Raw genomic sequence first — 26,752 nt, forward strand, 5'->3', positions numbered from 1 at the left:
AGAGATAGTTACTAGCAATTCAAATCACTGACTCATTAGTTCATCTCAACTTTAAAGGTTCCCTGTGGAGTTTTTCGCCACTAATAAGAGACCAATGTTTTTATGAGTGGCGCCCACAATGTAGGTTTCCAACTGCAAAACTCCACAAGGCACCTTTAAGCGTAAAGTGGGTACTACATCAAAAAGCAGGAGTTCATTAGACCATAGCATACAGTAAGTATGCACCAACCAGCTACCATCATGCCTTAAAGTTGCAATCAACCTATTGGCAGTTGGAAGCTATTGTCAATTTTCTTTTGAAATTCAAATATTTTTTGTTCAAGAATAACAAAAAGAGCATAATTTCAAGACTATATTAAGGCTTACAAAGAAGTTTTGGGGAGTCTTTTTAAATGACAGCTGTCTAAGCTTATCTAAGTCAGTTGGCTTTGCTTATCCCAGCCCAGCTCCAAAGAGCTAAAAAAAAAATGCCCAAAATTGGCAGCGAGAGCTAAATCATGTTTTAAAGGTCACGTCACAGTCTGCGTTTTTCTTCAACATTAAGCACTCTATTGAGAACTGTCTCGTAACTCAAGAACAGTCTCAGACAAAAAGGTTGTTAAAATGTAGGAATTTTTCATTATTCGTGTGATGGAGGATCCAAGACTTATTTAATCTTGAGAAACACACACACACACACACACACACACACACACACACACACACACACACACACACACACACACACACACACACACACACACAAAGTTCAACAGGAGCAGAAACCAGGCCAGAACATGTTGGGTCTGGGCCACAATGATAAGAAAATAAAGAACACTGTGTGTGTGTGTGCGTGTGTGTGTGTGTGTGTGTGTGTGTGTGTGTGTGTGTGTGTGTGTGTGTGTGTGTGTGTGTGTGTCATAGAACAGTGCTGACCAAGGGGCTTTTACCCCTGTGAGTGCTAACACACTTCTGGAGTCAGCTATTTAAAGCACTGCATGGACACACACAAACACATGCTCAAACAAACCCGTGTGTGTGTGTGTGTGTGTGTGTGTGTGTGCGTGTGCGTGTGTGTGTGTGCGTGTGTGAGGCAAGCCCAGTGCACACGCAGTTATCAAAGAGTGAGTGTGTGTATCAGCGAGCGCGCTCATCTGCTTCTATTCAAACCAATGCATACTGAAATAATTATTACTATAAGTACAGCAAGCCTGGTTTGAGCAGCAATAATTAGGATGTGTGTGCGAGTGAGTGTGTGTACCTCTATAGCCATCTGGAACTGCTCATGTTCCCTCTGCAGCTGCTCAGCCTCAGACAGAGAGCTGGCGTTCACCATGCTGGCGTTTAACATGGACTCACCGTTACGTATCCAACCCAACACCTAGAGAGAGAGAGAGCGAGAGAGAGAAAGAAGGAGAGATGGAGAGACAGTGAGAGAGAAGATACTTATGTGAACATATAGCTTATTCGTGTGCAGGTTTTATTAGCACACATGTAGATGACAATACATTTGTTTAAAGAATTTTAGATTTAGGAAGAGTAGCGTCAGTGTCCAAGGTCTTCAGTCTTGATCTCCCCCTTCAGAAAACTGTACCAGTGTTATTTTAAAAACAAACAGCTCTTTTTCCTGATCCCAAATTTGGGGCAGTCGAGGAGGATAATTGTTGTGTGACGATTTTTTAACCTAGTTCTCTCCCTGTTGCGCACAACCCACTTTTCTTTGGGATCGCAGTTCGTGGTTCTGCCAAAGCATCAGGGCTCCCTCTCTCCTTCATTGTACAGTGCGCAGCTGTAAATCCAGATGTGAGCCTGCTCAGCCGACAACAGGATCACAACTGAAGTCCAGCGTGAATGCAAATGCATCCCTGGAAGCGTTGAAGAATACGACTGCCTAGCAGTAGTGTACGTACAGCACAGCTAACCGTTTATTTAAAGCTATAGTGTGTAGTTTCTGTCGCCCCCCCGCCCCCCCCAAGAGGAATTCTAAGTAATGACAACAACACTGTCGGTGCATCCACATCACGCTTGTAGTCGCAAGTAGCGTTTCACCCGTCAAATCAAGGAGGACCCGTGGCCGGGTTAGCTCAGTTGGGAGAGCAGGCGCACGTATACAGAAATTTACTCTTCAATGCAGCGGCCTGTGAAAATAAAGGCCTAAAAATGCCCAAAAAATAATCTTAAAAAAAAAACACACAAAAAAACAAAAAAACAAGGAGGACACGGAGGAAATAAAAGAAACATGATGGACTCTTTAGAAGACACACATAGTGACTGAAGGTTATTAAACTAATGTGCAGTAGATGGCAGCATAGTCTGCCAGAGATAAAGCACCAGAGAAAATCAGACAAACTCTACAGGCCACACACTGAAAAAGTAGAACAAAACCAAATTTAAAACTGTAATAAATAAAGAAGCAAAATATGAGTTCAATTCATGCAAAGAAAATGTCCACGTTTTGTTGTTTGTGTGTGTGTTATTAGCACATTGCCATAAACCTCATAAATAATTCAGCTGTATCCATCTGCAGCAGCAGTGTGCTTCCTGTCTCAACACACCGGCATGTTCATATTCACATCTGCAGCCTAAAACCGGGAGAAGGAGCTGGGTGTTGCCCTTGTCATTTCAACAACATGCAGGAGTCTTTCCAAATTTTGATTCCGTTTATTTTAAATTCAGTCCACTGTGCTCCATTAAAACACCATATTAATTCCTTTTTAGGATGTTCCATCCTTCTCTGGCTCGGGATCAGAATAATGCTCTTGATACTTTGTAGAAAAATGCAGTTTAAGCGAAATAACTTTTCAAATTTCTCAGGAATAAAGTCAACCTAGATAGCCTAAAAATCTAGACGCACCCTAGCGGCAGCAAATGTAATGGGGGGGGGTCTAGGCACTCTCCGTTGGCTTGCGAGCTGGAAAAACCAAACTCTGGTCAGGCCAATCACATCGTGTATAGAGTCGGTGGGCGGGTCTTATGGCTGCTGCTGCTGGGAACAGCGGTCTTCTGGAAGACTTGGAGTTCAGCTTTTCTTTGAGAAAAGAACAAAGAACGGCACAGAAATCATTCTTTAAAAAGGAAGATGTGTTCGGAGTTTTGCTGACCGGATTCGGCAAAAGTTTAATCTATAAACTAGCTCCGCTACCTTCTTCGTTGCCCTGCCTGGTTGTAGCGCTATCCTATTGCGTGCAGAGAGAATTTGAAAGACAACCGTTTATCCCGCCCCTCGGATTGAGCCCTGCCAATGGTGAGTCACCAGACCCAACATCTTGATGTGGGTCTGGCTCGTCAGGCTACAAACTAGACGCAATGAATCCTGATTCCAAAGCAAAATTCAGAAGCACCCAGTGAATTTGGCGCTGGTGTTTGTGTGTGCGTTTACCTGTTTAACCTCGGCCTGTAGGTGGCGTAGCTGCAGGATCTGCTCCAGCCGCGTGTGCGTGTGTTGCGCGTTGAGCTCCACCTCCTGCTGCTTCTCATGGAGGAACTCCAACAGCTCCTGAACCTGAGCAGCCAAGTCCATGTCCTTCTCCCCTGTCAGCTCGATTCCTGACACACACACACACACACACAAACACACACACACACACACACACACACACACACACACACACACACACACACACACACACACAGCTGTGATTCTCACATTCTTCATGTGTTATCTCTAAGAAAATAGCCCCTCTAATCAAGGATGAGGGAATGTTTGGTGATGTTGTGGATGATCTCTACCCTGTTAACTCTGATTCCCCTGCAGCTCTGTAAAGACAGGACTCATTCCTCAGTTTAGAGCACCAAAAATAGCCCTCTAAAATTGCAAACCATCACTTTCGCATTACTTTTTATTTATGGGTGCATCTAGTCTTAATGCTAAGCTAGGCTGAACAGCTGTGCACTGGCGATAAGGACATTAATGATATATGGTTTATCGACTCTTCTCACTCTCGCAAAGAAGACACTAATCATGCTGAACTCTCCGAAATACTGAACTATTTCTTTAATTATTTTACTTGCATGTGAATCAAATCCTGAGCCCTCATTAACCACTCCTGCATCTTTAATGTTGGTGGAAACGATCCTAGGATACATTCACTGACAAACATCCTGAAAGGGCATCTTAAGGAGGTCAGTGCCAAAAATGTCCCCATGACAGCTTACCAAAAAGCCAGTTTAAAAGATGTTAAATAAGGAATGAATGTTATATAATTAATTCATAGTTTTCATTAGTATTATTCAATATTGATTCGACATCTTAAGGTTATAATATTGCAGATTTCAACTTCCTTTTGCAGCTGATTACTCTATTAATATTACATAGTATTAATGTTTGAGCTGCAAGTGTGATTTGTTGAGTAGCACTGAATAAAAGAAAAGTGTGCGTCTAATACTGAGTCTGTAGAATCAGTTAACTATTTATATCCTACTTAGTGGCTGGCGCTGCTAGAGTGAGAGAGACAGAAAGAGAGAGAGAGAGAGAGTGTGTGTGTGTGTGTGTGTGTGTGTGTGTGTGTGTGCGTGTGTGTGCGTGTGTGTATGAGAGAGAGAGATTTATCACTCCAGGGGGCAGCGGGACTCAGGCATTGACCTACTCATATACACAAACATCACACACAGTAAGAGGATTGTGCTGTGACGATTTTTTAACCTAATTCTCTCCCTGTTCCGCACAACCCGCTTTTCTTTGGGATCGCAGTTCGTGGTTCTGCCAAAGCATCAGGGCTCCCTCTCTCCTTCATTGTACAGTGCGCAGCTGTAAATCCAGATGTGAGCCTGCTCAGCCGACAACAGGATCACAACTGAAGTCCAGCGTGAATGCAAATTAAAGAATATGACTGCCTAGCAGAAGTGTACGTACAGCACAGCTAACCTCCCAAACGCCGTTTATTTAAAGCTATAGTGCGTAGTTTTCCCCATGAGGAATTTTAAGTGATGACAACAACACTGTCGGTGCGTGCACATGACGCTAGCCCCCTCCTCCACGCAGTTGCAACTACCCGTCAAATCAAGGAGGACACAGAGGATTAAAAAAAACATGATGGACTCTTCAGAAGAGGTAATTATTTTGTAATTTTGATGTCCTCTTTGTGTCCAGAGCTGAACGCTGCTGTTGTCCTTTCTCAGCGGTGATGTAAAACGAACCACTCGAGCTGCTGCGCGTGAAAGTCGCCGGACTACAGCATTTTGTAAAGTTTGTAGCCATACTGAGAGATGGAGAGTTTTGTGGAGCTGATAGTCTTTGTATCAACTCATTTGGCAATGGCTTGACTGTAACGTTGACGTTCATTAACATAAAATAGTGCTGCTATGGCTTTAAAGTTTTACAGTTTAAGCATAAGGTACCAAACAGCTCTTCTCTTCTCTGGCTGAATGGCACAATCGGTGACTTGGGAAGGATGTTCATGATATGCATAAGCATAATGATGCCAGGTGTGTAAAACTCCAGTTCGAAAACAACCCACAAGGGTATGGTGGGAAATTATCTCTGGGAGCTCATTTTAAAGCACACAACTGTCCTTTGCGTCTATCTTCTTTATTCCTCTGAATCTCCAGTCTCTCTCTACCTCTTGTCCCCTTATTTTCTTTCTAATAGCCCAAAGGCTTGTTTGTGTGTGTTTTTACCTGAAGCCTGGACCTCCATGATGTACTGGTGCAGGTCTTGACCCTGCTGCATCACTTCGTAGGTCATGTTGTTCATGGCTGCCTTCCTCTCTGCGTGGCGTTTCAGCCGCTGCTCAGCCAGGCCGATGTCCTCTGCGCCGGCGGAGGAAGAGGCGCCGCCTCCCCCGCTGCTGCTGCCGCTGCTAGCGCCGGAGCGGCCGGTGTCGTTCAGCTGACGGGATAGATCCTCGTTCCAGGCGTCCAACTCCGCTGTGACCTGCAGGAACAGAGGAAGCGTGGGATCAGAGGACACATGGAGACACAGTTAACAACAAAACAAGCCAAAAGCCAGTGGGTGCTATTGTTGTTTTTTGTGGTTTGGCTATCAAACATTGGCTCTAATTAGCTCTTACAGCCCCCTTTAAAGCTTTAGTGCATAACATTTTGATATTAATGAACGTCCGTTACATTCAAGCCATTGCCAAATGAGTTGCTACAAAGCTATTTAAGACCATCAGCTCCACACAACTCTCTCTGTGTTTCTCAGTATGACTATGTTCAGAAGATTGTGGCTTCCAGTGACAGAGTCCTTCATGTTTTTTTTTAATCCTCCGTGTTCTCCTTGGCTACTAGCAACTGCGTGGAGGAGGGGTGGGGGCGCGTGCACAATCATTGTATCATGTGGACACGCCAACAGTTTTGTTATCATTACTTAGAATTCCTCATGGGGGCGACAGAAACTACGCACTATAGCTTTAAACACTCTCTTCTACTTAACAACAGGGGACCTAGAGCAGAGCTCCACAGCAGCTTCCAATGAGCAGCAAAGTGTTTCTGTCAGAATAAAATCAAGTACCTGTCTGAGTCTACTTTGATTTTGAACAAGCGCACGCTTTTGCGCTCCTACCTCTATGGTATACTGCTCAAATATGCGCAGCTGGAGGAAGATGTCCAGCTTGATTTTGCGTTCGTGGAACAGTTCCTCCATCTGGCCCTGAGCCTCGTCCAGCTGCTGCAGCACCCCCTGGATGTGTGCAATGGAACTGCAGTGAGGCGTCTTATTGGTCGACATGGCGGCATCTCTGTCGGAAGAGAGACAGAGGGAGACATTATACATATAACACACGCCCTAACACAAGACCATATTTAGATGAAAATTTAAATAACAGCAAATCAGAACAAATAAAGGAAATCTATAAAAAAAGCATTATGTTTTAAATTGTTTATATCATTGGTTATTTTTAAATTGTTTTATGAAATATAGGAAAACATGACAAACTACAGCATAATAGTTTTAATTAAATTTGACCATCTCAAAGACAATGGGGATCAGCTAGTAGTGTACAGTTTAAACAAAGTAACAAAAGTAAGACAACAAGAAACAGAGAGACAGATACAGAAGGAGAATATATATATATATATATATATATATATATATATATATATATATATATATATATATATATATATATATATATATATATATATATATATATGTATGTATGTATGTATATGATTGTGTCAATATGGTTTTTAATTGTAATCTTACCTGAGTGGCTGTATGAATTTGACTTTTAAATGATGTTTTAAGTATGAATATTATTACCTAAGCTGCTATATTAATCCATCTTTCTCTTTAATAACATTAGAAATATTAATATCGTTACCCAAGTCTTTAAAACAGCATCATGAATATTTATATGAATGGTATTATTACCTGAGCTGCTGTATTAATTCCTCTCCCTCTTTAATCACATTGAGCGTTGCCTCCAGTGTGGCCGTCTGCTGCTGCTGAAACTGCTGGATCAGAGTCTGAACTGAATCCACCGAATTGCAGCACACTTCGTCCAGCAGCTGCTTCTGCAGCTCCTCCATCCACGACCACAGCTGGACAAACGGACGGGCGAACAGACAGAGTGGCAGCTTAGCAGATGTGTGATCAATCCATCAGCACAGAATTCTACTTCCTCTGCAACACTGCTGCGTTAGAAAATACTGAGTACTAAAAATAACACTAACAACTACTAGGGGTGGGGAAATCCATTCTTTTCCCCAGAATCGATTTGTTGTTGTTGTTTTTTAACCAATGATTCACTTGAATATTTTCTGTTTATACAGTACCACTGGTGGCAACAGGCCAAAAGCCGAAAATACAGAAAATCAATGTTATGTACTTCTTTACAATTGAAATAAATGTGATGCGCATTCTTCTTAGAAAACAATTTCTTTTTAGAAATGTCTCATGATGTATTGTTGTCTAGAAGTGTATTACTCAATTTTTTGATTTTGTTAAAGAAGGAAAAGAAAATTGCCCAATTCTGTCAAATCATAATACTTCTAAAATCGCAATAAATGAAAATCGCAATACAAATCGTAAAACAATCGACAACATCTACACGACAGACTAAAGTGCCACTAATTGTAGCAGGGGACACTGTTTGTCCTGACTCCTATTGGGACTCAAACCTGCATCTACACACTTATTACATGTCAGAGACTCTCTGTCGTTGGTGACAAATTAATATCCATTTAGATATTTTTTTTTTTTCCCCAGGCAGACACAGGATGCCTGAGAATGTGTTCACTTTTTAGATTGTGTGTGTGCGTTTGTGTGTCCCACCTCCTTGGTGTGCGTGTGGAAGGAGACGGACATGTCGAGCAGCAGCTTCCTGTGTTCGACTCGGCGGACAAAGTCCTGGATTCGGACTTCCAGGTGCCTGGCTGCCTTGTAGATTTCCTCGGGGTCACACTCTCCGGTCTGAGCCAGCTGCTCAGCTGCCTCCAGCAGCTTGTCGGCATTAGTGTATGTGTTCTAGAAGAGGGGAGGAGGGGCCTTCTTCAGCATCAGCAGCAAACACCATTACCATGATCAACATCTGTAGAACTTGGTCGTATACCATGGCCATGGAAAATACATCTAGCTAGACGTCAAACACAGGGTCTTTACAAGAAAAAAAAACGGCAAGATTTTCAGAAAACTTCATGAGCTGTGTTTCCACTCTATGGTTTGACTTTTCCCTCCACTGTACCGATCTCGTACCGAACCGTGATGTCTAAACCGAGGTATGAACCGAACCGTGACTTCTGTGTACCGTTCCACCCCTAACACACACACACACACACACACACACACTCACACAGTCGGATCACATTATAATAAAATGTTAATTCCAATCACAGCGTGAGTTTTCCCTTTATTCTACCTCTATCTTCGCCTAAAAAGGGAATAAATCCTGTCTGAGCGTTAAAGCTCTCAGCATTCATCAGGAGGACAAAATGGATTAGTGTCTGCCTATGCTGGTAAGTATAAGAGATTATTACTGGGATTTTTTTCACATCATAAAATATATTGCATCTGAGATATGAGACTAGAGGTTGGAGGGTGTGGCTTTAATTCAAGAATATGAATTTGGGTGCAAGCTCACAGTCTGGATAGTTCACATTTTAAGAGGGATTAGTCAGAAGATAAAGATTATTTAATAATTTACACAAGATTAATACTCTTTATTGTATGACTGGTTTGGTTCAGGGTGAGAATTATAGCAGGGAGAGGACAGGAGAGCATGATCATCTCTGTCACCTGAATGTACTAAAGAAGACCAAATCTGACTTTTTAAGACATGAATGAATGCAAATGAGAAAGGACAACATTTCGTAATTCAACTGAACAAACAAACTGAGAAATACATAGATGGAATGCCATTAAACCATCTGGAAGAACAAAATCAGCTGATGGCAAGAATAAATCCTGTGAAGGTGTTTCACAGGGACTGAATAAAATGATAAAAGAAGTTAAATTTTTTTTTTTTAAATGTTATTAAATTGAATAAAACATCTAACATTCAATGGAAGTAATCATTTATTTTACGTGCGAAGAATGTTGTATGGCTTCCATACAACGTACATCCATGCATCCAAGTTATGTTTGAGCAATTTGGTTGAAAGAAACCCATATTTCTGATATAAAAAACTTAAAAAATAGGTCAAATTTGACCCGAGGACAACACAAGGGTTAATCAATCTAGCCACCACATAATAACATTGTGCTAATGCCTAAGCAATGACCTACACACCCTTTAGGAACACAATAATAAAAGCGTAGGCTTTTCTTTTTTTTTTTTTTAGCTTTTATCACATTTCCAAAAACACCATGCCTTTTTATATTCAATTCAATGTTCAATTTGTTCAGTAAAAGAATGTTGGAAATGATTGCCTTTCGTTTTAAATTCAACAAGCAAATTGTTGTATTTTAGAAGAATACTAAAAGTAGCATAAGTGCCGAAATGAGTACATTGTAATATTATATTATATATATATGTAATATAAACATTGTTAATTTATCGCAAGTATCGTTATCGTCGATATTCAACAATGCTATCTGTTATCGCGTATTTTCCTCATACCGTGCAGCCCTAGTGTTAATCTCTTGACAATTTGAAACAGTGAGATTTTCCTATCAATCGACCAAAGCTGGTAGAGTAACAGGTGAAGGGGTGTCAACCCTCCCTGGAGAAAGTAGAGAAAGTAAGATTTAAGGCAGCGAGACGGAGCTGGAGTACGAAGGCTTTAGTGAGAGTAAATGAGCTCTGGGTTTTCATTACGTCTTTCTGTTTGATGTTTGCTTGGCTCTAACGGAGAAGCAACTAATCTGATGTACAAGACGAGGGCTAAAAACAAACTAGCCGTAAAGGGAAAATGATATTCAAGTGACATACACACACACATCCGACTACATACACACACCTTCATTGAAATAGACACTCGTCAGTTAATAGTAAAATTGGTGTCTGAGAATGTCTTTGAGTTTTTATGTGAGGGAGACTGAAAGAAGGGTAATGTGGGTAAACATGCTTACATATTCATCTCTTGGCATGTATCTTAAACGTGTACTAAATGTATTCATGTTATGTAAGTTGCTAAGGGGAGAGTTTCACACCACAAACTGCATAAAAATGCTAATGAGGAACAAAAGGAGAGAAAAAAAAACGCCTGACCCAAATAATGCCGATCCAGCATGTTGTGAAGGTCAATCCTAATTCACAATGTAAACATCAGATTACACAACTGCATACTTTTTATAGGATTGACAATCATTCTCTTAAACAGGGGGTCCTCAGAGTTAGTGCAGGGGGTGGGCCAAATTATGTTAAAAAGATCTCTTTTTTTTTTATTCAAATATGTCTGAAAATATACATTAATATGAATCCAACATATTAACAGCAAACATAAATTAGCCTATTAGTGACATTTTTTTTTTTAATTTACACACCGAAGATAAGCATAGGCTACTATGAGCAGGATGGAAGGGGGGGGGGGGGGGTATACATATCCCTGGGGACAAAATGTATCCCCCCCCCCATCAAAGTGATCAATGCTACTTCACCAACAGACTATATATTATATACCTAAAATAGAAATAATGGATGGTGGATGGTGGTTGAGTTTATTCAGAAAAAAGTGAGCGTCATGTAGGGCTGTCAACGAATATTCTAAATTCGAATATATATTCGAATAGTTTTAAAAAAACAAATTTCGAAGGTGAAAATTTATATTTGAATTAAAAAAAAAAAAAAAAAACAGTCACGGTCTGGCTGTCTGCTTTGCTAGCGCGCCTGAAAGCCGTTACATACTGGACGCAGCCCAGCTGGCGCATACAAATGAGACATCATGAGATCGCCGTGACTATTTATATATATTATATTATATATATATATTATATATATATTATACCTGCGGTGGTAGTCTTCTCCTGAACAGCGGTGGCGCTAATGAGCAAAGGCTACCGACGCTGCTCTTTCTATGGACTAGAAGAAGAAGAAAAAGGTAAACAACGACAGAAGCGGCAGCAGCATTGCCGTAAATGCTTCGATTTGATTCAATGACCTACTTGGTCGGATCGAGCCTTTCATTCACCATAAAAGAGCTCATCTTAACCCGGTAAGAGTCCTGTTGTCGCCGAACGTGCGCGACGTCGGCTCGGCCGGATACTGCATAATTTTGACGTCACGATGTCGCGTGCAACCAGATGTTCGAATAGTTCGAATATTCGTTGTTATTTTAGAGGGAATATTCCAACGTAATTTTAAGCAATTTTGACAGCCATAGCGTCATGCGGCAATGACAGTTAAGTTAAGCCACCAAGACGACTAGTTAAGTTTAGGAAAAAGATTGTGCTTTGGATTAAGACATTCCCGAGGAACGAACGAGCGTTTCCTTGATAAAAAGTATTTTGTTTTCGCCGCGAAGTGAACTCTCTCCGGCTTGAAAGCGCTGTTGTTCATGAATATGTTTTGGCATGGCCAGTAGGGGTGGGGGAAAAAATCGATACAGCATAGTATCGCGATATTTTTCGTGGCAATACTGTATCGATACACAGACGCCAAGTATCGATCTTTTATGATATATGTGTTGATCAGTTTGTCTGCTTGACAATCACATTTTGCAACAATAAAACTGAAGTGTGATGAACAAACAGAGAAATGTATCTTTTTAGATAAAACAGATGTTGAGAAAATTGTCCTTTCGGGACATCATTTGAAATTGGGAAAAATCTGAAGTTGTAAAAAAGGTAAAATATTGCAATATATCGCAGAATATTGCAATATCTTTAAAATCGCAATAATATCGTATCGGGACATAAGTATCGGGATGATATCGTATCGTGAGGCTGGTGATTCCCACCCCTAATGGCCAGCCGAGTGGCACTATATCCATGGTATGGAATGGGGGATTTAATTCTTGCATGTTTTGTTTTGTTGTGCATGATCAAAAAACATCCCCCCCCCCTGCTTTTTTCACCAATAGCACCCTGACTATGGGTAAGTTAGCCACTATGGTAATTAAGTTTAAGGATTCACTGTTCCACATGTATGTTTAGCATAAAAACATGATGTAAAAATAATATATTAATATCCATTCGTCCCGGAGCTCTGTAGCTGTAATTCCATCTGAACCTGTTTAATATGCAACTAAATTGTATACAGTATACTGTATGTAGTTGTGGATCTCTACTCCGTTTCTCTTTCAGCTAAGGGGTCCTTGGCCTAAAAACCGTTGAAGACCCCTGTTTTAGAGGATTATCACTTCACTGAAACTCCACTGACCAAAGTAGCGAATGATTTACCATGGGTTCTGATTACTCTAATACACCCGTTTTAATGATATTTGATCTGAGAAGGCAGCGGATGTCATAAACCACATCATGCTTCCCTTTTTTTATTCAAGAACTAGACAGCACTTAGATGGTGCAAATTGTTGATAGAAAGCCTCTGGGAGAAAATAAATTGATCGGCTGAGGCGAGAGCGGAAAGGTGGTGGGACGTCAGCTCCATAAAACAGGAGAGACAAATGACTGAAAGACGAAGGGAGGATGAAAAGAAAGAGGAAAAAAATATGAGTGACTTGACACCATGTTGAGCGGGATTGTGTGTGTGTTCAGGCTTATTTAACTGCAGCGGAGACGGTAAGGATTTGACGATCCTGATCACATTTAGTCTCCAAAGCAATAATCTGAAACACACACACACACACTCGCTCACACATAGAGCGTGGCACTATCTTTGTGGGGACTCGTCATTAACATAATGCATTCCTTAGCCCCTTACCCTAACCATCACAACTAAATGCCTAACCTTAACCCTTACCCTCACCCTAACCATAACCTAATTCTAACCCTAATCCTAAAACCAAGTCGTAACCCTCAAACAGCCCTTTAAACTTGTGGGGTCCAGCATTTTGGCCCCACAAAGCTGTCCAGACCCCAAGTATACTGTATTCACGGTTTTTGGACCCCACAAATGTAGTTAAACAAGAACCCCCCACACACACACACACACACACACACACACACACAGTCGGATCGGTACTTGACTTTGAAACAAATCAAATCAGACAACTGACCAGTTCAATAGAGAAGACCATCACACACTTTCACTTCTACCAATCCACTTCAAGGCCCCTCAAGGCTCCAACTGTATATAAATATTTCTGTAAACTCTGTGTGTGCTTTTTTAAGCAGGACTAGTCTGGATCGACGACAGCTCATTTCCAGAATAATCAACGGATCGCCCACGCATCGCAAAACTCTGTTCGTTTCGGGTGTCACTCCCCGATGTGAGTCGAGTGCAGATGTGAGTCGCGAATGCGTCATGTTGCGACAAGTAGCCTACAAGAACCTGCTAACGAGAGACTTCTGTAATGTCAACACAATCACAATGGACCTACATAACGAAGTTGGTTCACTGCTGGCTACAAGTTAGCAATCAAACACAACAAAGGCTGTCACTTGAATGGCGTTTTGAGCTAACGGTAGCAATTAAACAATCATAGAATGCTAAAAACATTTTTGAAATGATTTCCATCTTCTGTTAGTGTTTGTAATGAGAAAAGTTTATTATTTTATGGATTTCACAAATTTCAGTATGACACGTTATGCCGTGAACCGTTTAAATCTGACCATGCGCGGCTCACAACTGCACTTGACTCACATTGGTTAGGGACATCGGGAAACAACAAACTTCAAGTTAGCAAGCTACACGCTGAAAATGGCTTTTTCAGTGTGTAGCAGGAAAAAAGAATTTGGATCATGTAATGAGGCCGGCCTGCTCGGTTCTTTCGGGGAATAATTGTAAAGACTTACAAAGAATATGTTTACGGCATTTACTCTAACTGGGACGTTTCGGGAAAGATTGGTGGGGATTGCTGTGGACGAAGATACACCGGTAAGAGCAAATTACGTTTAACCATGTATCCAGCTAAGTTAAATAGATTCACGTTACTGTATTGTGTGAACAGTTAACTTCTTTTAATATTGTATGTGGCATTTTTTTCAAAACAAGTTCTTTCCCGAGACTTTGGATTTTTCAGATCTAGCGTCGCTACCATAGCGCCACCAAAGACAATTGATGGTCGATTGATTGGTTTTAAGAAATGCAAACAACCCAGAGCGTTTTTTTTTTCTCCTATCCTGGAATGTATGTGTGGAGGAGCCAGACATTACTCCACGGCGCTGTGCAGATAGGTCTAGCAATGCGAGACTAAAGCAGGACTTACTGACAGTTTTGCTGAACAGCAAATGCAAATGCAGAACTGAAAGGGCTCAACGGCACCGAGGGATCTGTTCCACACAGGACAGAAAAGTGTCACTGGCCTTCGTTCTATATTACAGTATCTATTTTTATTAAACGGCCAATGTTCAAACCATTTCGATTGCAGCATTGACTTTGAAACCAAGCCACATTCTCAAGTCACATTTTAATGCAATCTCTACTAAGAGCTTCAACATGTTTCTTTGTTTTGTTTTCATCTTTAGGACCAAAAACTCTAGCTCCAGCTCCAGCGTTTCTTACGTGACAGACTGTAGCACTGAAATTCAGGAATGGATAACATCTTCTGCAGATCCTTCAGGAAAGGCTTGTGACCATAAATGGTTACATAGAGGCATGTATTCATGCTTCCTGCCGCCACCAGGCATGGTTGGTTTTCAAAATTTGGGATTAATCAAGGAAGATGACTTACAGATGTTTGCAAGGCAAGCGAATAAACATTTCATAAAAACAAACTAACCAAATTGTTAATGGTAGGAGGGCCTTCTTTATGTTATGATGGTACTGTAAATGAGAGCCTGTTTGGACAGACATACTCACCCATAGGCGTCATTTACAGGGGGGGATGGCGGGATTACAACCCCTACAATAATCAAAACTGGCCAGTGCAACCCCCCACCCCCCTAAAAACCTATTATTTCCTTTACATAAAGACATTTGCACCATAAATTGATGCAGAAAAGGCACAAATTGTTGCAGAAAAATTCACCAGAATGCAGGAAAATTAAGTGTTTCACGTTTGAAAAATGGAGATCTCACACCAATGCTGAACCCAAAATTACGCCCTTGGACTCACCTGAGCAACGTCTTCAAAGTCGTCGTGTCTTTTCTGCAGGGCTCGGGCTCTGTGAAGGGATTTCCCAACGCCAGTGTGTTTGCTGAGGAAAGCCTCGCCGTGGTTTTCTATCCAGTCCATCACCTGGAGGAGAGAGAACACAAAGATCAACTTCACATCTGTTCCTGGCACTGCACCCTTTTTTTTTTTTTTTTTTTTTTTGGACAATGTACATACAGATCAGCAGTACAAAATGGTCCCAAACCTCATTAATTAAGAATGGAACAAATGAAACCTTCATGATCTGCGTGGGAAATTGAGGTCACTGCAGCTGAGAAGAACATCATGTTGAATATTCTGCACCGTGAACATCATCCCCTGCTTTGTCGTTTATTAGTTGCTACTTTGGTACTTTTTTCCCCAGGCATTATATCTCTAATCCTTAACTTAATTGTATTATTAACTCTCTATCCCTTGTTTTGTAGTGTTTTCTGCCATTTTATACTTAAACAGTTATTTTAAAGAGCTCATATTATGCTCATTTTCAGGTTCATAATTGTATTTAGAGGTTGTACCAGAATAGAACATGATTTAATTTTCAAAAAACACCATATATTTGTTGTACTGCACATTGCTGCATCTTCTCTTTTCACCCTGTGTGTTGAGCTCTCTGTTTTAGCTACAGAGTGAGACATCGCACTTCTGTTCCATCTTTGTTAGGAATCGCACATGTAGTATGTAACATGAGCTTATGTAACATACTTGTCCCTATTCAAATAAACTTAAAAGTAAAAGTAAACATGTGCAGTACCTAGGTAAGGACTACTAGCCAGTCAGAAGTAGAGTAATGCGGGGCCTGACAAGCAAGCTAGTGTGATCCAAAACAAACACGCTTCAGCCGGTAACCATGGCTTCGGTTCAGCCTTACAACCTAGACTGGACCAAGACGTTTCAGAGTGGTAAGTTATTTAAATTATTTAAATTTAAAAACACAAATTAGTTTTACATACACGTTTTAATTCTTCTCGGGCCTCTGCTCTGACTAGCTTGGTTTGAGGGTGTAACCCGCTAGCAGTTAGGCGAGCATTATAACATGTGTTACAAAGTGACCTCGTTTGTCTCTGAAGTAAAGGCTGGACTACAATAGAGCTGTTTGGAGCAGTTTGGGAACAGTGTTTCCTGCTGGAGATGGTAAGTCCCTTTGGGGTGGACTTTGGACTTTTTCATTTTGTAAACCTATAACATGCACAAACAAAGATATATAACACAATAAAAGCCAAAAAGCATAATATGAGCCCTTTAAAAGGACACCTATGATGCAGGTTGGACTGTATTTTCACAACACAGAACTGTTAACAGTACTGTATGTCTAATCTAGATTTGACTGATTAATGTCACTGTCGGTTAATTTTAGACTATATGTGCATTTCTCCAGTTGGACTACAATTTTGAAGTACTTTACTTGAGTATTTCCCATTTTGTCCTACTTTATATTTCTATTCCACTACATTTTAGAGGGCAATATTGTACTCTTTGCTACACTACATTTAAGTGTAGTTACTAGTTACTTTTTAAATTAAGATTACATAAAAAAAAAAATTATAAAGTGTGATTTTTTTTTTAAAGATTAAACCAGCAGCTAGTGTAGCTTGGTCCCCTTTGTCATGTCTCAGACATCCATTAGTTGTTGATTGGACTTTTCCCTCGAACCCTTTCGAATGGTTTCATATTTTCACAATGGAAATACAATAACTGTTCCAATCCCAAAGAGATCATTGTGGTTATTGTTGTTGTTGTGGGCGAGTTTTAATACTGTGAAATTTGATTGTTGTCCTTTACTGCTGTGTTAGTGTTTTTATACTCTAGTGTTAGGTTTCCCTTTTGACAGAGATGTTATTCTCTGTTTCCTGCCCAGGGACTACAGATGAAAATTAGCTCATAGCTAACTCTGGTACTGTTAAGGAGCTGTGCATTGTCCACATGCGCCGGCCCGTGCATATGCCTTTGATTTCTCATCTGACTGCCCAATCGTTGGACGAGTAGGGAAATCATCGAGATGACTTTCTCATCACCTAACCCTAACCCTAAGTCAACAAATGGCCAAAATGTTAAAGCTTTAGTGCGTAACTTTTTTATATTAATGAACGTCTCTTACATTCAAGCCGTTGCCAAATTAGTTGCTACAAAGCTAATTCAGACTATCAACTCCACACAACTCTCTCTGTATTTCTCAGTATGACTATGTTCAGAAGATTGTGTCGTCCGGCGACTTTTGCACGCAGAAAATGGAGTGAAGATAATCACCTCTTCTGAAGAGTCCTTCCCATTTATTTATTTTATCCTCCATGTCCTCCTTGGCTACTAGCAACTGGGTGGGGGTGGGAGGGGGGTGGGGGGGAGTGCGTGATCACGGAAGGCTTGTATCACGACAGTTTTGTTGTCATTACTTAGAATTCCTCATGGGGGAGACAGAAACTATGCACTGTAGCTTTAATGCAGGCTCCCATGTTACATTACATTACATGTTACATACATTTCTTTCTTTTACACAGAGGGCTTATGGGTTAGGGTCCCAGAACACTATCTCATTGAATGTACCTCAAGCCCAGACAGAGTTGTTCAAAAAGGCTTTCATGTTTGCTGCACCTTCTACTTGGAATGACCTACAGCAAACACTCAAACTACAGTGTCTAATTTCCTTAAATGATTTTAAAGGTTATGTTAAAACCATAGAACATGAGTCCATCCACACTTGCAAATGTTTTAACTAATGGCACCTTTATTTAATTGAAATGCACTTAAGTTGTATTTGCCTCTTTCGTGTTTGTTTTGTGATGGTAAATTGTTTTTATATGTATCTAACGTGTTCTGCTATCTTGGCCAGGTCTCTCTTGAAAAAGAGATTTTATATCTCAATGAGACTAACCTGGCTAATTAAAGGTTATATAAAAATAAAAAAAATAATTATTATAACAGAAATGCGTGGATCAGAACATTGTATTGTCTTTTTTTTCCTCTCCTATTAATAATCTTACAACCCTTCAGATTTATCTTGTGACTCTGTGGAGGCGCCCGACGCCAAGGTCAGTTGTTGATTGGACTTTTCCCTCGAAAGCTTTCCGATGGATTCATTTCAAATCCCAAAAAGATTAGATTATTCAATATTTCACTAAGAGTCAACAATTATGGAAATGTCCAAAATATTAAAAAGAAATGTGTGGATCAGAACTTTTTTTTTCCTCTCCTATAAATCATCCTACAATCCCGGAAATGTATCTAGTGACTCTTGGGGATGGGAACAACGGGAGTAAACTACCCAAACGTCACTACTTGCATATTGATTCATCGGAGTACTTCTTCCACCACTGACATCTTAAAGCACTGTTTTTTTGGGGGGTCTTGAAAGAACATGGATGCTGTAATTCCTGACGTCAGTGCAGTGTTAGTCAGTCCAGCTGGAGCCACAAAGGGGTCGGCAAAAGGTCACGGCACACTCAAACTGAAGCGTGCTGACTGCTGCTTTGTTTCAGTGTGAGGCTAAAACTGCCAAATAAAACTACACACCTAATATGTTCTCTTTCAGCCTCAACTTCTGCATCTCTGCCTCTTCCTCTCTGGGGTCGCATATATCCTGTAACATTACAACTCTGGTTGGAATAGCCCTGTTTTCAGTGATTTACAGACTATTGGTATGAGCCGACTCGCTCACTTGCTCCTTGTCTCACTTTCTGGCTATGTCTCTCGCCCTCTGCGTGTGTCTCCGCGTCTCTCTCTGGGGTCTCATAGAAGCTGATGCATGACCAGTACAGTTGGCAAAGCTCTGTTTTCAATGAATTTATAGCCTACTCTTCTTCACACACTATTTTCTCCCCCTCTCTCTCTCTCTCTCTCTCTTACATCTCTTTAACGCTCTCTCACACTCTCTTGTGGGCCATGTAGAAATGTTTGCATGGCGCCCGTTCGGCATCCATCTTTTGTAGTCTGCCTGATGCCTCTCTCTGCCATGGGCCATTCATACATACAGCACATACAGTACATGATGACTTCAGTTACAATGGACCCACTTTTAAATGAATTCAATGTGTGACCTCGATAGTGGCCGGGTTGGCTCAGTGGGTAGAGCAGGTGCACATATGCTTAGAGGTTTATACCTCGACGCAGAGGCCCAGGGTTCAAGTCCGACCTGTGACGATTTCCTGCATGTCTTCCCCCTCTCTCTCCCCTTTCTCACCTAGCTGTCCTGTCAATTAAAGGCGGAAAAGCCCCAAAAAATAATCTTCAAAAAAGTTATTTCGGACACACTGTTCGCAGCAAAGAGCGCTAGGGAAACTCTCTTTCACAAGGCGAAACACCATGGCACACAACAATTTGTAACACTAATAATTTACTAATTCATTTACAAAATCACACCGCCAAACGGCATGTTTTTTATATTCTATGTACTCCTGACAGTAGACTAAGCCACTGTAAACCTCTAATAAGGTCCTAAAAAAATACAGTAAAGTGCAAATGCACATTTTTGGTCATACAAACCAGCACTACTTTTTATTGTACTTATCCTTCATAACTTTGGGGGGGAAAAAGTCTTTAGAGAGTGTACTTTTTACTGAAATTGCACAGGTTTCGGTAATGCCAGTGGTAATTGGTTGTACTTCATTCCTACTGCATTACTGTCCGACCCACAATCACACGAAAGAAAGTAATAAACCTCCTTCCCCTCCCACTGATGATTCACTCTGCGGGTTAAAAATACCCTTTATAAAACATAGCTGTGATATTACATTTTGAGCTCCCGAATAACTCCAAAAAACCTCCAGGAATCTGGTCCGACACCTTCCCGAAACCACATAGCCTGTTCATCTGTGACGTATGAACAGTGGTACCGGTGGAGCAGAGATCTGCTCTGTGCGTTTGACTTCAGGAATTTTCACATTACACACTGTTAAGCTGGGAGGAGAGGAAAGCTCAGACGAATGTGTGTGAACGTGTCGGGATTCTCACTGGTTCTCCTAAGCAAAGTTCATCACTCACACATCTGTGATCACTTGATCACATGCTGACATAACCAGATCACATGCTCCACTGTGGTTGGACTAATTTCTCTGACCGCATGGGCTCTTACAAACCCCTTTCAGGTGAACTCGAAACTGAAATAAAAAGTTTGAATATTGTTTTGTTTTCTCAGTTCCTAAAAAGGCATTATGGAGAAACCAAAGTTTACATTCAAAATCAACAAGATACACCCACTTCTCTCTCGCTAACACACGCCTAATGTTTTCATTTCACTTGCTTTCTGTGTGTGTGTGTTTATATCAACAATAACAAAAGCAAATGACCAAAAAATATAATTTGGAATCGTTTGTACAGTTCATACACATAATTTGTATACACATTGTATGTACAATATTGAATCATACATCATATGATGTATGATTCAATGCTAAAAACAGGCTAGGTAATCTTTTCATTTCACTTGCTTTCAGTATGTGTGTGTGTGTGTGTGTGTGTGTGTGTGTGTGTGTGTGTGTGTGTGTGTGTGTGTGTGTGTGTGTGTGTGTGTGTGTGTGTGTGTGTGTGTGTGTGTGTGTGTGTACCTGCTGGACGTCTTGCTGGAACACACACAGCTGCAGTCTCTGGTGCAGTCGGACCTTTCGATGCTGCCAAATATTCTCCAGACGCCGCTGATGGTGGAGAACCTCGTGAACCACATCCAGGATGCAGTGAACCTGCGGAAAATAACTTAACTTGTTAGCTAGACAGTGACATTTTGAATTCATTTTATTCCATTGATATTCAATATAAAAAAAGCTGCCTCTCTTTTGTAATTGGCTAGCAGAAGAAGCCTCAACTCAACCCACAGAGGAACACAATGGCACTCACCGCTTTGGAGTAATTGGCAGAGGCTGTCAGCGAATCAGAGTTGCCGGGACTCAGAGGCCTCTGGAGGACATCCAATAGGGCTTTACCGTCCTGACTGACCTGAAAACACAGACAGGTCACGGAAAGATTAGACGCAACAGGTAGATGGAGACAGGAAAACAGGCATACGGATGCAAAGAGTAAACCTTAACCTTTAAATGTTTTTTGTTTTTAGTTGAAGCATCTTCTGCTTCTCCTCTGCTCAGTGTTGATCTTCTCTCCTCTCCGAAAGAAATATATACTTTCCAAATCAGCGTTTCACTGCTTACTGCTAATTGCTAAATTACACATGGAAACACGCCACTGAAACCTCTGCGGCACACACAAGCAGTGACCCTGGTTTCCTTTCTGCAAGAAGTGAGCCCTGTGTGTATTTTTATTCACGCCTTAAAGCACTTTGACTTGCCTGCTGTTGAAAGGTTCTGTACAAATTAGGGCTGCGCGATATGAGGGAAATACGCGATAACATTGATGAATATCGCGCTAACGATATTACTTGCGATAACTAAACAGCATTTTGTATTTCTGCGTCTTTCAATATTCAAATTGCTTGTTGAATTCAAAACATTTCCAACATTCTTTAATTGAACATTGAAGTGAATATAAAAGGCACCACTAAAAGAAAATGACAGTTACATTAGAAAGTGCAGTTTTCTACTGATATTTTCTTTCAACTAAAGGCCCCGACACACCAACCCGACGGCTGACCGTCGGCAGAAAAGGCAGTCGGCTCCCCGAGGTCCAAAAAGTTTCTCGGAACACACCAAAGCGACTCCGTCTAGAGCATACGTTCTGCGTGTGCGCAATACAAAAAATGAAAACCGGAAATGACGAACGCGTCACGTGAGTCTGGCTTCTCCAGCTGACCGATAATGCCGGCTTGCTCGAAATACGATCTTGTATTTCACAAAAATAGTTCACTGAAACGTGTTTCTGAAAACATTTTAAGCGAGAAATAGGCCGTGCAGTCGCTGAATCTGTCTTCATTTCACATCGACAAAGGTCAGTTTAAAAGATTTCGTCAGATTTTGAGAGGCGTTCGTCACTCATCCCGCTCGCCATTTCTGGGTTAGCGCTCCACCAATCAGAGCGGTCACTGAGTCCGACTGCCCGCCCTCCGACCCAGCAAGTCAAGTCGGCCAAAATGAAGGCAGACGGACGACGGCACGGAACACACCGAACAGGCTCGAGTCACCGACCTCGCCAGACTGTCCGACGGTGTGTCAGGGCCATAACACAAAGAATCTCTGGTACCCCTTTTCCACCAAGGCAGAGCTGGTGCTGGTTCGGAGCCAGAGCCTAGTTTCAAATCGGTTCTTTGTTTTTCGACCACCAAAGCACCAGCTCCGAACCGGTAAAAGTGGTTCTTAAGTAGCACCAAATCATTGCTGGGCCAGAAGAAAGAACTGCTTACGTCAGCGGCTGTGGGCGGGGTTACCGTGACCAACAAGACGAACAGAAACTTGTGACCGCCATTTTTGACTTAGCAGATAAACACCATGTACGCGATTAAACAACAACAGCAGTGGTCAGAGGAGGAAACAAGCTGCTTTCTTGCACTATAAAGGCGAGCTGCGCGAACACGTTGGATCCGCCGAGTTTGAATGCCGATGTAGGTCCGCAAAGCCGTGAACATCGATAGCAAAGCAAGGTCCGCCATTGTTGATGGTGTGTTTGTGTTCGGCGCCGCCGCGCTAACGTTGTTTGGAAAGATGAGACGTATACAGTGACGTAAGACCTGGCTCTGTGCCGGCTCTGTAGCCTGTGGAAAAGCAAACCAGAGGCTCGTCAGTCGAACCAACTCCGAACCGGCACTAGCTCTGAGCCTCCTGCTTCTGACTTGTCAGTTTTCAAGTCACTCTTGAAAACACACTTCTATTCAATTGCTTTTAATAGTGTTTAATTTGTTCTTAAATTTTTCTTGTTTTGTCTGTCGTGTGATATTTTATTGCTCTGTAAAGCACATTGGTCAGCTTGTCTGTATAAATAAACTTTGACTTGACTTGACTGAGCCAGCACCTGGTTCTTGTTGGTGGAAAAGTGGTACGAGTGGGTTTATTGTGCCAGTTGATATGACGAGCTCGATAAAAAAAAAATATAAACTGTATATATATACTGTGCAGCCCTAGTACAAATAAACCTGCCTGTTTATCGGGGAAGCTCATTAAAAACAAAACCATAATGAACCTTTCAAAATACTGTTTAGAGTGATAGTTATTTCAGTTGTTGTGGGCTGGTTTAAGCTTTTAAAAGAAATATGTCTGACATCTAATCAACTAATTGTTTCAGCACTGCTGCTTTTACTTGAGAAGGAGCCTTTGCAGGAACATTTCTGGCTCCTGAGCTGTTCAACCGCAGGTCTGCCACTTACAGAGAAATGGAAATTTACATAATGAGATGCACAAGGAAAACATGCAAAGCAGTATTTTCTTAACACGGCTAGCTGTGAAGATGATCCCAAACCTAGGCCTAATGCATGCTGTTGCCTTGATCAGGAGGTAGAACACCAAATTGCATGATGGGGTTTGTTTCTTTTGAACCAGTCATGAAACAAACGCTCTGCAAAGATTACAGACCCTGTTTCTGGCTCCCCTTAACGCAACCGAGCAAAGAGCTACTTCGGCACACGCCACACACACACACACACACACAAGCCTGGCAGATACACCTGCAGCTCCATCTTCTCTGCTTTTCAGCATTCAAAAGATGTTTGTAGGCACAAAACAGAGAACATGATGTTATAACTCATCGTTGTCTCGTCGTATTAGAAAACGTAAGGCCTTCTTATGGTTCTGCGGAGGCTCCACGCAGAGCTTTCGCTGTAGCCTACCTAAGTGGCCTGATGTTTATACTTGTTAGCTTTGGAGCGAGTAGCGACTATAGAGTCATAGTGAGAGAAACAAAGTGTCTCCCCTGTGCTTTCTGACCAATGTGGGAAATCTGTAGCAGGAAAAGTTAACCCTCTCCTTGATTTCACGTTGTGTATGGAGAAGGAGAACCAGGAAATGAGTCAGGGGAAATGCAACGCTACCAAATCACGGCCGAGAGATGTGCGTCTCCACGACGTGTATTTACATTTTTCGAGAGGTGCACGTCTATGGCGTAGGGTCTGGCGTACATGCAGAGGGATCTGCGGGGGTACGCCGTTGATTCGACGCACAACCATAAAAAGGCCTTTAAAGGGAACACTATAAAATACTGTCACCAGTTATACCAGTATCGGGAAAAGCCTTCGATAATGGCCTAAAATGCTGGTGCCGGCATCGGAAAGTACTGGAGTTTATGCATCTGACCCTCCTCCGCAGCGCTGTGGAGGAAGGTCTGGCAACGCGAGACTATGTGGTTAGCTGTGCTGTTGGTTTACCTCCGTGTAAGCCTGGGTCACCTGCTCGTACAGGCTCTGGTGGCGGTGGATGGCGATTTCCAGCTCCTGCATCTCGGACGGTAACCCCCCCTCACTGCAGACTTTACACCAGGCCTCCACCTCCGACAGGAACTGAGGAAGCAAACACGGACACACATTTATTGTCCTATACATTTTAGTTCAGTTTTATTTCACAATGTTATCTTTCTGCCTTTACTGATAGCAGAACATTGCAGTAATGTATGATACATGTAGAGGTTATGCATTAATGAGCTTGGGTCCTTGGTAGAACACAAAAACTCAATTTTGGGTCAAAAGGTTTAAAAAAAAAACTTTAAGAACCTAAGCAATAAACCTTTTGATTGATTGATTTGATTTTTTATGTTTTCTTCAAGGTTTTCCTCTAGTGCCATCCTTAAATTTAATCCCCTATATATATATATATATATATATATATATATATATATATATATATATATATATATATATATATATACAGGCCAAAAAAAGTTTGGACACACCTTCTCATTCAATGTGTTTCTTTATTTTCATGACTATTTACATTGTAGATTCTCACTGAAGGCATCAAAACTATGAATGAACACATATGGAATTATGTACTTAGCAAAAAAGTGTGAAATAACTGAAAACATGTCTTATATTTTAGATTCTTCAAAGTAGCCACCCTTTGCTTTTTTTTTTTGATAACTCTGCAAACCCTTGGTGTTCTCTCAATGAGCTTCATGAGGTAGTCACCTGAAGTGGTTTTCACTTCACAGGTGTGCTTTGTCAGGGTTAATTAGTGGAATTGTTTCCCTTATTAATAAAAAAAGCAAAGGGTGGCTACTTTGAAGAATCTAAAATATAAGACATGTTTTCAGTTATTTCACACTTTTTGTTAAGTACATAATTCCATATGTGTTCATTCATAGTTTTGATGCCTTCAGTGATAATCTTCAATGTAAATAGTCATGAAAATAAAGAAACACATTGAATGAGAAGGTGTGTCCAAACTTTTGGCCTGTAGATATGTAGAGATATATATATATATATATATATATATATATATATATATATATATATATATATATATATACACACACACACACACACTCTCCTTCAGCTGTTTATGAAAAGTCATAAAGTCGTAATTACACGACTCTGCAGCGCCGGCTGCTCTACTGAACTCAAGCGAACTGTCATCCGCTCTCTCTCTCTCCCCTATAGGGTGAGCAACTGGAACAGTGACAGGACGTCATCACTCGTGAAGTCATGGCAGGGCGAGTACACTTGTCACTCAATCTTAGGCAAAGTGACAAACAAACATGAAATCCGCACTCACGCGGCTCCCGTGAGATATGACAGCTACAGCTTACTGGAAAATAGCGTTGTGGACACTGAATTTGATGAATTTACTGTTTATCAGACCCCAGATGAGACAAGAAGCTAACGTTAGCGAACGCTCTGCCTTTGATTCATATACAACTGCAGGAGACGTTGTATATATATATATATATATATATATATATTAGTATAAATGACTGTTAGTGTTAGTTTTGAGGTAATTTACTAACAGAGTTAATGCGGCTGCAAAAATGAAGACAGCCTTTACCTCTCTCTCTTTAAATCTCTCTCGTTTTCACGTTTCATGTTCGCTCTCTCTGTAGTCTTGCCAATTTTCTTTCGCGTTTGTCTCTTTCCCCATCTTGTGTTTCATCTTTCATCCTGACACGTTTTTGTTTCTCTGTTTTTCATCAGGCTCTTTTCTAAATCTCAGCCGATCCCTGCTCTGCTCCCACCACCCTCTCTCTCTCTCTCTCTCTCTCTCTCTCTCTCTCCATCTCTATTGCTCTCCCTCTTTCGGTCTTTCATCTCCAGCTCTCTCAAAATGTGTTGTAGCTAATGTCAAGGGCCCAGCAGGAATCAAACAAGTCCCATCTGTTGCCATGTCAACCTTCCAAGAATCAGCAGTAGAGCAGTTTGATCTATTAAATATAATCAGACGCTGAAAATGTC

The 26,752-nt window shown here is 41.2% G+C and overlaps 1 protein-coding gene across 1 annotated transcript in view; it reads right to left on the reverse strand.

Moving 5' to 3' along the window:
* The window catches only part of LOC114563757 (kalirin), a 169,698-nt gene that overhangs the window by 78,220 nt on the left and 64,726 nt on the right, over positions 1-26,752 (reverse strand). Inside the window, exons 11-20 of the mRNA XM_028590599.1 lie at positions 24,737-24,868; positions 21,334-21,432; positions 21,048-21,179; positions 15,475-15,597; positions 8,195-8,386; positions 7,292-7,461; positions 6,482-6,656; positions 5,596-5,851; positions 3,359-3,525; positions 1,241-1,360 (exon numbers count right to left, since the gene is read on the reverse strand). Coding sequence (XP_028446400.1) covers positions 1,241-1,360; positions 3,359-3,525; positions 5,596-5,851; positions 6,482-6,656; positions 7,292-7,461; positions 8,195-8,386; positions 15,475-15,597; positions 21,048-21,179; positions 21,334-21,432; positions 24,737-24,868 — 1,566 coding nt within the window. The remainder of the gene's footprint in view (positions 1-1,240; positions 1,361-3,358; positions 3,526-5,595; positions 5,852-6,481; positions 6,657-7,291; positions 7,462-8,194; positions 8,387-15,474; positions 15,598-21,047; positions 21,180-21,333; positions 21,433-24,736; positions 24,869-26,752) is intronic.

Source organism: Perca flavescens, chromosome 11, assembly GCF_004354835.1.
Source record: "Perca flavescens isolate YP-PL-M2 chromosome 11, PFLA_1.0, whole genome shotgun sequence".
Lineage (NCBI taxonomy): Eukaryota > Metazoa > Chordata > Actinopteri > Perciformes > Percidae > Perca > Perca flavescens.